We start from the raw sequence: 12722 nt of genomic DNA, 5'->3' as shown, positions 1-12722 counted from the left end.
AAGTAATTTTGTTTTTCTTCCCAAAAGTAATGAGTTTTCTAAGCAAGTGGAGTAGGGAGAGAACAAGAAAGAGGAAATCTTGGGTTTTTGGTGTAGGGTTGACACTGGTGATGGGTTTGGATTTGGAACATTTAATCTCCAAAACCCCTTTTACCAACAGCTTTGTAAACTACAGAGGGTGAATATAAAACATTTGTTTTAAAATATTATTTCCTACTTATCTTTAAACACTGGAAACTATCTCCACTGGGTCATATTTCCATTTGGCAACAACTGTCTGCAGCAAGCATTACCACCATTTTTATCCTTGTTTCCACTCTTTCCTCTGCTGGCCCAGATTTGCAGGATTGTAGTGTGCTCTACCCAGTGTGAACTCTTTAGTTGAATATATACTAAACCATCGGTATGAGGGTAGAAAAGTACCAGTCCCCTCTTGTATATAAGAAGCTGACTCATCCTTTGGTGACATAGATTGTAAATACAGGACCTCAGCAGAACTCTGGCTTCCAACTCCCCATGCAACCACTGGGGGGGTGGGTTTCCTTCAGATGAGAGGCACTGAGAATGCTCTTCAGGAAAACCCACACCAAGGCTGAAGAGGAAAATGGCAAATCATCTTCTCCCCTTGAGGATGAATGTACATATTGAAGAGATTTCATTCTAGTCTCCCTGAAATTGGACTTTCTCTGGTTTGGTCGTTCTTGGTTCTGCAGTGGTCATCACAGAGACTCCAAGAGAGTCCTGTCTGTTTAAGCAGAAAGAGCTAAAAAAGGCTTCAAGACACCATCTTAAGGTGTCTTAAGGAGGAATAAATGTTTCTAATCACCCTGCCTTTTTTTATCTTTCTAAACTCTTTCAGAAGATTTCATGCTATCCTGACTGTTAGTGTGTCTCTCATTGGATATTGGAGACATGCTTAGTAAATACTGAAGGTGCATTGCCACTCTGGAGTCATTTGAGGTACGGCTCAGAGAATAGTCTAGGATTTGGAAAATTGGATTTGGTTTTGGCTCAGACCTAATTATTGCCATATTATAGGAAAGTCTTCCCTCCATTCTGGCCTCCATTTCTTTTATAACGTAAGAGGTAATATGAGAGGCAATATTAGTATTATCTTAAAAGTTCCTTCACAGTTTTACCATTTTATGACTCAGAGGTTAGAGTTGGGAGTAACAGTTCTGAAACTCTTGAACATGACCAGAAATTGTGGCAATAGAAAATAGCTACTGTAAATCCATGAGAGCTTCTTTCTTTTTAATTCTCATTCTCCATTTGTTTCATTTCTTTTCATCATTTTTTCTTACTTTCCCTTCCTTCTTTCCTTCTTTTCCTTTCTTCATCATTCTCCCATGATTGCTTCTCCCTACTTTCTTTCTTTGCTTCCCTCCCTTCTTTTTTTTTTGAGCTCTGTAGCTGATCAAGATGAAAATCTGGTTGATGTTCAGGACATAGAAACCAAGTAGCTCCCTGTGATACCTACTGAATGAGATTCTGGGATCACAAAGAAGTATTTTTTCTGTATTAATATCTTTGAAATAGGGAAATAAAGAGAGGTGAGTGTAATTCATATAATTTGTCTATAAATATTATGAGCTCATGGAGTTTATACACAATGCAAAGCACATAATATATCTTTGTTGTATTTTTTTTGTTTGTTAAGTTGGTGTCTTCTTCACACTCATCAGCAAACTGTGCATCTGGGCCCAATTTCTGCAGGACAGAGGGATAAGATGATGATCACACTGCTTAATTTCTGCTTGCAGCTCGTGTGCCAAGGAGCAAAGTCATAGAGAGAGAATTGTAGTGTTTCTCCTCAATTCTAATTCTTCTCATATTCAATTTTCTGTTACTAGTGGTCAATAGTGCTTCATAGTGAGGCAATGTAAAACCACATAACTCTTCTGAAATACTGTTAGTAGTCTTATGTTTTGCCATCTGTCTAGAAGGCAGAATTTCAGGAACTGAAACTGAGTAGATATTTTCAAAAAATCACTTTTAACTCTGGATACTGATCCAGAGTCAGTATCTACTAGTGTGACACTGCAGTGTTTTAGGGTTGGTGGTAACTACAACTGAGGCTTTGTGTCATTCATGTGGAAAATTAGAATCAGTCACTTATAAATATTTTATTGCATACTTAAGAGGAGTACAATACTAGACACGTCAGTCCAATAGCTTTCATCTAAATGAGGGCAGAGATGTTTGACTCTGCTTCCTGCTTATCCAACCCTGCCTAGGAGAACTGAAGGGCATGTTTGTAATCAGGATGATTTTAGCACACAGGAAGGTCCATTTGTGTATGTCTGTGAGAGTGACCTATATAGATGCAAAGGACGACAGTGGTAGAGAAAGATCACAAGGGCCAGTAGTTGAGGCATTTGTACTAAATGATCTCCAGGACTAAACTGTTTCAGCTCAGAAAAGAGTGGGTTACCACTTCTAACAAAAAAACCAATGTTCTTGTTTTCTTTCTAAGTAAGACACATACCACACAATTCATGCATTTAAAAATGGACTAATAGAACCACAGAGAGAGCTTGACAAGCTATGCTTGCTTTGCATTCTGGTAGCCTAGATTCAATCCAAACACCACCAGGATCAACCTCCAAGTACTAAGTTGGAAATGGCTATTGGTGTGGCCAAAAAAAATTCAGTATTTTGTAGCATATTGACACATAAATGCAGCCATTGCCACATTTATTTCAGAATGTTACAGTATCTCACAAAGAATCCCTTTAGCTATCCCATTCTCCTAGGCAATTACTAATCTATTTTTTGTCCTTAAGCAACCACCAATCTATTATCTGTCACTATAGATTTGCCCACTCAGTATATTTAGAGTAATAAAATATGTAACCATTTATAACTGGTATCTTTTGTGTTTTGAGTATCATTCATGTTGCATCATTCATTGTTGAGTATCATTCATCATTTCTTTTTATTGCTGAATATTTTGTATGGATCTGCAACATTTAAACTATCCAAATAGGTAGCAGTAGATGGGTACTTGAGTTGTTTTCTAGTTGTTAGCTAGCATAGTTAATGCTGCAGTAAATCTTTGTTTACAATCTTTTATTTGGATATACATTCTCATTCTCTTGGGTTGCTGGATTATATGGTAAACTTAGTTTTACCATTTGAAGAACTGCTAGAGTATTTTCTTTTCCTTTCCTTTTTGGTTTATGGGCCACACCCAGCTGTGCTCAGGGATTACTCCTACTTCTGCATTCAGGAATCACTCCTGGCAGGCTTAGCCGACCATATGGGATGCCAGGTAAACAAATGTCCTACCAGTTGTACTATTGCTCTGGGCCCTGCTAGAATATTTTCTAAAGTGGCTGTATCATTTACATTTCACCAGCCATGAATAAAGATATGGAAATTCTCCTTTTTTTTTTTTTTTTTTGGTTTTTGGGCCACACCCGGCGATGCTCAGGAGTTACGCCTGGCTGTCTGCTCAGAAATAGCTCCTGGCAGGCACGGGGGACCATATGGGACACCAGGATTCGAATCAACCACCTTTGGTCCTAGATCGGCTACTTGCAAGGCAAACGCCGCTGTGCTATCTCTCCGGGCCCAAAATTCTCCATATCTTTATCAGTATTTAACACTTATTTTATTATAGTCATTTTAGTAAATATTAAATATATTCATTGTGGGTTCGACTTGTATTTTCCTGAGACTAATATTAATATTTTTGCATATTCTTTTAAACCATTTGTACACCTTAAAGAAAGATCTTTTTCTCTTTTTTCTTTTGTTTTTGTTTATGGAGTTTTTGGGCCATGCCCAATTGTGCTGAAAGCTTACTCCTTGTTTTTTGCTTAGGGCTCACTTCTGGTGGTGCTTGGGAAAATATCAAGGTGCAGAGGATCAAACCTGGGTGGGCAGTGTGCATGGCAAGTGCCTTATCCTCTGTATCATTTTGTGGGACCCTCATTTTTAATTGGAATGTTTATCTTTATTATTGAGTGTAAGACCACTTAAATTTATTATTATATATCAATATATTGTATATGTTACTATATTGTATATAGCTATATATTTGGATACACAATATAATATAGATACATAATGTAATATATAGAAAATGTACCTAATATATAATTAGCTTTGTATGTACTTATATTTGTATTTGTATAAAGTTAGATATTTATATCTGACTATATTTTATACATTCTAGATACAAGTTTCTCCTCAGATATTTAGCAAATACTTCCTGCCATTCTGTGGATTTTCTTTTTACTTTCTTTTACCATTCTTTTAAACACAAAAGTTTCTTTATTTTGATAAAGTTTAATTGATCTATTTTGCTTTTGTTGCTTCTGTTTTTGGGTCATAAATAAGATTCTAGTGACAAATTTGATACGCTTAAGATTTACCTCTATAGTTTCTTTTAAGAGTTTCATAACTTTAGAGGGGCCAGAGAGATAGCATGGAGGTAGAACGCTTGCCTTGCATGCAGAAGGACGGTGGTTCAAATCCTGGCATCCCATAAGGTCCCCTGAGCCTGCCAGGAGCGATTTCTGAGCATAGAGCCAGAAGTAACCCCTAAGCACTGCCGGTGTAACCCAAAAACCAAAAAAAAAAAAAAAAAAAAAGGAGAGAATTTTATAACTTTAGGGGCCGGAGCGGTGGCGCAGTGGTAGGGAGTTTGCCATGCACTACTCCCTGAGTGTCACTGGGTGTGGCCCAAAACCAAAAAAAAAAAAACCAAAAAACAAAAACAAACAAACAAAAAAAGAGTTTTACAACCTTAGTTATTACATTTAATTTTTTGACCTATTTTGATTCAGTCTGTGTATACGATGTGATATAAAGTCCATCTCCACTTTCAGGCATATAAAGTTGCTTCAGCATTATTTGTTGGAAAAACTTTTTTTTTCCATTCAATGGCCTTGGCATTCTGTAGAATATCCATTAGCCAGGGATACATTGTCTTATATCTGGATTGTATAGCTTTAACATTTTTTTTGTTTGTTTGTTTTTGGGTCACACCCGGCGGTGCTCAGGGGTTACTCCTGGCTGTCTGCTCAGAAATAGCTCCTGGCAGGCACGGGGGACCATATGGGACACCGGAATTCGAACCAACCACCTTTGGTCCTGAATCGGCTGCTTGCAAGGCAAACACCACTGTGCTATCTCTCCGGGCCCTAGCTTTAACATTTAAAATTAAGATATGTAGGTTCTCCAACTTTTTAGGGGATTGGGGAAGGTCAGTTTAGTTTGGTTTTTGGGCCACACATAACTGTGTTCAGCAGTGCTTATTCCTATCTCTGCTCTCAATTCCTGCTGGGGCTCAGGGAAGCATATGTGGTGCTAGGGATCAAGCACCTTACTGGCTAGACTATCTCTATGGCTTGTAATTGGTATTATAGTTCTTTACATATTTGATAGAATTCACTTGTTATCTGGGCCTGGTCTGGGCTTCCTTTTATATAAGGACAGTGTTTTGATTCAAATTTACTCTTTTATTTTAAGTCTATTTAGGTTGTCTATTTCTTGAAGAGTTAGTTTTAGTAGTTTATATCTTTCTAGAAACTTGTTCCTTTAATCTGTTATCTAATTTACTGGCACACATGATAATATACTTTTAATTTTAGTAATGTCAATACTAACATTTCTAATTTTATTAACTTGTCATCTCCATTCTTGGTTTGTCTGTTCACATTTCTTATTTGTAGTCATCTTTTCAGAAAACTAGACTTTGGTTTTATTGTTTTTTATTTTATTTTGTTTCAGTGAAGCAAGATAGTTTTTATTGAACAAAATTTACTCAGAAAGATATGAAGGGTAGAGAAAGAGAAAACACAGATTTCTGCAGCCTGGAAAAAGAAGAGTGAGAGAGACACATATTTAAGGGAGAACACAAACTGCAAAGAGCAAACTTCATATTTTGTTTTAAATTGTTTTTCAGTTCTTTATTAAATTTCACTCTCATTTTTATTAATTCCTTTCTTTTACTTCCTTTAGGTTTAGTTTTCTGTTACTGTTGAAAGTTTGGAGGCATATTAGTAAATTAAAATTTTCTCAAATTTGGGCCTGGAGAGATAGCTCAGCGGCGTTTGCCTTGCAAACAGCCGATCCGAGACCTAAGGTGGTTGGTTCAAATCCTGGTGTCCTATATGGTTCCTTTGCCTGCCAGGAGCTATTTCTGAGCAGATAGCCAGGAGGAACCCCTGAGCACGAGCCGGGTGTAACCCAAAAAAAACTTAAAAAAAAATTTTTTTTTCTCAAATTTCAATATAGGCAGACATAACAAATCTATAAAGTTCCTTCTACACATTCTTTTAACTCCATGCCACAAGTTTAGGTATGTTATGTCTTTATTTTATTTCAAGTATTTTCTCATTTCCCTTTCGATCTGTTCTTTACTTCATTAGATATGTAGGAATGTTCTATTTAATTTCCAAGTATTGGGGGATTTTTTCATTTTCTTTCTATTGATTTATAACGTATGTTATTTGCTAGAGAGCTCACTTAATTTTATGTTTAGCCCTCTTATTTTAAATTAATATTGATTTGTCATTAGTTCACCACATTATGGAATTTGAGTGGGGGAGAGAGGTGAACACACCCTCTGGTGCTCAAGACTCTGTGCTCAGGGATTACTTCTGACAGTGCTTGGGAATTATGTAGTGTTAGGGATCAAATCAGGGACACCTATGTGCAAGGCAAGTGCCTTACTCCAGTGTTCTCTCTGTTCCAATATCATGGAATTTTCATATTTTTGTTTGTTTGATTGCTTTTGGGCCACACCCAGTAACACTCAGGGGTTACTCCTGGCTTGAGGGACTATATGGGACGAACCGAGGTCCATCCTGGGTCAGCTGTATGCAAGGCAAAGGTCTTAATGCTGCACTATCGCTCCGGCCCCAGACATTTTCAGATTTTTTACTTCACATCTCTTTTAAGTCTAAGTTACTTGCCACCCTCACTACCAAATTTCAGTGCCATCCCACTATTATATTTCGTATGATGGAAATTCTCTGACAACTATTTTTTACTTCCTTACTTATTCCATTAGTTGTCTTTCAATATTGACCTATTTTGTCTTAATATTAGTAAAATTATCTCAGTTTCTTCTAGTTGTTCTACAGAAGCCTTTGATTAAAGGCTTTGGTAGACAGTAAACCAGTGAATACATTTTCATTTCCTTAACTGTCATATCCTTTTTTTCGCCCTCACATTTTAAATGGAAAGTTTTGAAAATTGCATGAAAGGTGACAAATTCTTCCTAAGTATGACATATTATCCATAACATAAAGTCATACTATCTGAAAGCTCTGGTCTAGATAAACCCCTTTTCATGGGGTTAATTAATTTCTTATTCTTTTTAATTCATTATTTAAAAAGTAACTATGAGTCTGTTTTTGCCAGGATTTAAAGGTAAGAAAAATAAAAAAATAATAATTTAGAAAAAAGCCAGTAAAAATTGTTGTTCTTAACAAGTGCCTGGAAATAAGATATTTATTTATGTACTCTTTTAGGCAGAAGGGTTTAGTAAATCATTAGGTTCTTCATCTGATTCAAACTCAGTAAAATATGCAAACTCAGGTGATAACTAATAAGAAATGGAATGGAGGGGCCGGAGAGATAGCATGGACATAAGGTGTTTGCCTTGCATCTGAAGGATGGTGGTTTGAATCCGGCATCCCATATGGTCCCCCGAGTCTGCCAGGAGTGATTTCTGAGCAGAGAGCCAGGATTAACCCTTGAGAGCTGCCAGGTGTGACCCCAAAACTTAAAAAAAAAGAAAAAAGAAATGGGATGGAATGTGAATAGCACGCTGAGGCCTCTATGTGTGTCTTAATGTGTATGAAAAACAACAGAGTTCAGAAGGAAAAAAAACACATATGAAAAATAGATGTAATACCATTCTGAGCAAGGGTCCCTGTTTGATCTTTTCAAATGTCCAAGCCCACTTCTTTCTTCAAATATGACAGCTCAGATACTCCCACAGGGTGAGAAAAGCCTCATATTCTGTGCCAGTTTCCTGTCACTGCTTTCAGTCCTCAGAGTTCAGAGGGGAAGGTGGCATGACCTCTACTGAGCTGCATGTTGGCATGAGTCCCTGGTGACACAGTGTCTGTGCTATCGAAACACCGGCAATCTTTGGAGCAGCTCTTCCTCACTCCTTCAACAACCAGCCAAATTGGTCTCAGGAAACCACTGTGCAGTGCTGGCTGGGTTTGGAAGTCATTTTTAATTTTGTGACAAAGACAAATATGTCCTTCGGGAGTAGTAAGTGGTTTTACTGGTGATATTAATGGAACCATGACCTCTTCCGTATCTATGGTCCTACAAAACAAAAACTGTTTGTATAATATGTCAGGCAAGTTCATTCTTAGCCCTTCCTTGAAGTAAATTGCAGAGGAAATATACTATTAATAAGCTCAGAGAACATTGTGTGTGGACGTGTGTATGTGTGCATGTGCACATCCATAACCATAAACTCATTTGCAAACACAGTAGATTTATGATGCCACGATTAGCTATGGCACCAGATACATTTTGAATCATGTTTGGATGAACACAAACTTTAAAAGTTTGACCTATTTGAACAGAATTGCAGAGAAATTGGTATTGACTTTTAAAGGCCAATAGTTGTAGTAAAGTCCAAGTAATAAAGGGAAAAAAGAAATTTAAATGTAGATAAAATTAACCTCCATTTTCATTTGGCATTGGTATTTGTTAGTCTTGAAATCACTGTACTAATTCATACTCTTTCCTGTAGGAACTTCTTTGTGTCAAAGTCCTTTGTTGAAAACAGTCACCTAAGGAGACAGTAAATTAAATGTGAAGGATTTACAGTTAAGTTATATGAATTAAACCATTTCCTGGTGTTTGTGTTTACCTTGGGACTCACAAAGGAGACAAAAATGTAGGCTCATGGAAGGAAGGAAAGGAATGATCAAATCCCAATAGTCCCTGCCTGAATGTCAGCAACTTTATTTATTTGTGCTGATAAGCAAATATTTGTCTTTATGTTACTTTTCTGCATCTGCCACTAAACCATTGGGTTTTCTTAATGAATGTGTAATTACTAGTCATTATAGCTAATGTATCTCTTTGTTGTATTGGACAAAACTAAATCAAATAAAAAATTTATAATTCTCCCCATGTAAGAAATGTTGGTGAGTTATAATTTGAGCCTTAAAATAAACAATTTTAAGTGTTATTTTATATAATCAATTGTTCTTGTAAAGCTGACAAATAGTGTTAGGTAAATAAGAAACTAACAGTGATCAGAAATGGAGTGGCCAACACAGGACAGACCCAGATACAATCCCTGGCATCTCATGTGGCCTACTGAGGCTGCCAGAAGCTAATTCTGAGTACAGAGCCGGGAGTAACCTCTGAGCACTGCTGGGTGCAGCCCCCTCCCCCAAACAAAAACAACAGAACAAAAATAAAAAAACTAGTTGTTGTTAATATTACCTTTTATGCAATCATTGCATACATATTTTTATTGTTGAGCTCTTGAATGTACTGTCATCCTAATCTTTCTTCACAAGTTCTAGTATTATAATAAAAAGAACATGAATAACTAAATAATATATAAGACGATTATCTCTGCCAGGTACTGTTCAAGTATTGTACACTTATTAATTTGTATAATCAACATCTTAAATCTGAAGATTTTATAAGACACAGAGGGTAAAATACTTTGCACAAAGTTTCACATCTAATCAGGGGTAGTTAGAATTCAAATCCAGGTGGTAGTGTTCATTCTTCCCAATGCGATCCTTTGTGTTTAAGTTCTGTAAAGCTCTTTTCCTACAGCTACCCTCACAGACCTGACCATGGCAAGTTTCTTCAGACTTTTTTTAGTCCTAGATATCGTGGCAAGGCATGGCATGGCAGGGAGTGTCTTCCTGAAACATGCCAAGTTAGCCTTTCTCTGACCAGCTGTTGCTACTTGCCCTTCCTGGGGGGAGGGGGGAATCTCTACCTCTAGCAAAGGAAGCCTGAGATTCAGCCTTCAGCGTGTTCCGAAAGAAAGAGCCTGACTGGGAGGTCTGGAAGAACTAACTGGCTTCCAGGCCTGGCTTTGCTTAACATCTAGATAACTGTCTTTATCTCACTTTACTCAGTTTCCTCATCTGAAGGAAAAAAAAAGATTGTACAGCCATTTGTTTGTTTATTTCTTTTTTCATGTAATACATATGAGAGATTCACAGTGTACAACCAGAGACATTTGGTGCACTAAGAATGATGGAGTTTGGGCTGGGGCAAAGAATAGTATAAGGACTAACAAAAAAAACTAAACTAAAAAAACTAAAACAAACAAAAAAACTAACTAAAAAGTATAAGGACTAACTAAAAAAAATGCCCTAACAAAGTTTGCCAAGGACGAGCATGAAATATTTCCATTTCTATAGGCAACTAGATGTTCTATTAATGGGCTGCCGATGATAGGAGCTTTCAGGACTCTCTCTAGAGTATGTCAAACTACCCCCATCTTAAGGATTATGCTATGGAAATGGTTATGTGATGTTTTCGTCTCACATACAATTGTAAAAGTGTGAAATTGAGGTGTATGTGTTGGACTATTCTACTTATGAAAACTGTAGGAGTCTTGTTGCTGATACCTGACCATTTGTATTGCTTATTGGCACATTTGACTTGCAGCTGTGCCTAGCCAATTTCTCTGCTTTGGTCGAGGATCCAGCGGTCTCCCCTCTCTGTCTGATTTCATTTTGCTGTCTAAGGAATCACAACTCTCATTATATTGGTGAGATCTAATATCTCTGCTTTGCTATGGCTGTTTTAGGAATCACACTAGTCTCATTAGATAAAATTGGCCCCATTCTGCCTAATTTAAATAATCATATCAGTGACATATTGAGGCTCAAATGAGGCCTCATTTTGAAAAACTTCTGGTTAGTATCTCACGGTTTCTGTTTAGGAGACCACAGGAAAGCCATTCACAGTGTCTGGACTTACCTTTTTCTCAAGACAGCCTTTGGATTCTGACTACTCCTGTTTCTTTCCAATTTGTTCTCCATCCAGAAGGAACTTCTCAACTATAGCCAACAATCTAGTTGGTTCTTTCAGGTTCTGATGGTGACTTTTATTACAGGACAGTTAAAGCCAAGGCCAGAGGACTCAAAACAGTAATACTTGAGGATAAAGTGGCTTGAGGATGCCACTAGACCCCTAAGAAAAAAGGCTGGTAGAGTACATGAATTGTTTCTAAAGGAATCTGATATTCATTCTGTTCTCCCAGAAGAATTACAGAGCAGCTGAGTAGTTGATTCAATTCTTCTGTTGTCTGACATTGACCAAATAATATATTTTAAGGGGTAGTAGCTTGGTGATTATTTAATACTTTTCAGAGACTTCTTTGAACACTTACTTTGCAGAATCAACTCTAATATGCTTGTGAAATCAGTGCTATAGCCTATTATACCATTCAGCAGCTCAGACCCTCTTGTTTTTGTCTACCAAGAAAGATACAGATACGGAAACATTTAAACTGTTTCTTTTGAATGCTAATCCTCTCTCTAAAGGAATGCCTCTGTTTCCAGGTTCTCTGCTGTCACCTGTGCTCCAAAGGCCGTTGACTACCTCACCACCGCCCTTTTGATTTACAAAGGCTCTGAGGCACTTAGCATAACTGCCGGAAAAGAAGCTGATGCACAACATTTTGCTTTCTCCTTATGCTATTAGGGTTTTTCCTCATCCTGTCTAAACACACAAAACACACACATACATCACCCCCACACCACCACCACACCAGGATCACAGTTGATTTGGCACCCCAGGAAAATCTGATCAAAAAGGCTTGGAGGGATGAATTATGTTTTATGAAAAATTAATTATTTTTCTGGATTAGATTCAGAGTAAAATTTCTTATATTAGGAGGGAGGAAACTTGACGGTTCCCGTACTACTTCACCAGCCACAGTGTCTGAATATCTGTAATTTGACCGTTTATATTTTTTTCCTTCTCATTCAGATATTAATAGACCTTTTGTAGAAATGCACAGTGAACTACCTGAACTAATATACATGACTGAAGGAAAGAAGCTCATCATTCCCTGTCGGGTCTCATCACCCAACCTTACTGTTACTCTAAAAAAGGTAAAACTGAAAATATTTGACTGCAAATGTACACAAGGCATTTTTAGTTATTTTATATCTCTGTAAATACAGTCTACATTTGGGCTTCTCAGTGAACTTTTATATTTTATATATATATATATTGTTTGTATATTGTTTGTTTTTATTTTGGGGCCACACCCAGTGATGCTCAGGGGTTACTCCTGGCTCTGCACTCAGAAATTGCTCCTGGACATGGGAGATCAAACCTAGGTCTGTCCTGGGGCAGCTGTGTGCAAGACAAATGCCCTACTGCTGCGCTATCGCTCAGGCCCCTCTATAACATATTTTTAGTATATTAAAAGTTATACCCATTTATGTGTAAAAATGGAATGAAGTAATGATGTTTTAAGCATTAATTTGTGTGAGGAAAGAACTAAAATTATTCATATTTTTAATATGTTTAATATCTGTTAACGTGAGGGGGAAAATCCTATTGTTTACTCAAACTAGTAACTTGGCTTAGTTACTCATCCAGATTTTTGCTAAAGTTGGAACTGTCAGGCAGGCCACCTTATCAAGGCATTAATGAAATTCTCCTTAATGTAAAGGGAACTAGACTTTAGTTTTAAGTTCCTAGTAAGAAAAGGCTTATCTCCTGCTACGCATCCAAAT

The 12722-nt window shown here is 37.2% G+C and overlaps 1 protein-coding gene across 1 annotated transcript in view; it reads left to right on the top strand.

The window, feature by feature from the left end:
* Positions 1-12722, top strand: part of FLT1 (fms related receptor tyrosine kinase 1) — a 207377-nt gene that overhangs the window by 22942 nt on the left and 171713 nt on the right. Inside the window, exon 3 of the mRNA XM_049778458.1 lies at positions 11965-12089. Within this exon, the coding sequence (XP_049634415.1) occupies positions 11965-12089 (125 nt within the window). The remainder of the gene's footprint in view (positions 1-11964; positions 12090-12722) is intronic.

The sequence above is a fragment of the Suncus etruscus genome, chromosome 8 (assembly GCF_024139225.1).
Source record: "Suncus etruscus isolate mSunEtr1 chromosome 8, mSunEtr1.pri.cur, whole genome shotgun sequence".
NCBI lineage: Eukaryota > Metazoa > Chordata > Mammalia > Eulipotyphla > Soricidae > Suncus > Suncus etruscus.
This window is presented reverse-complemented; position numbering and strand designations above follow the sequence as displayed.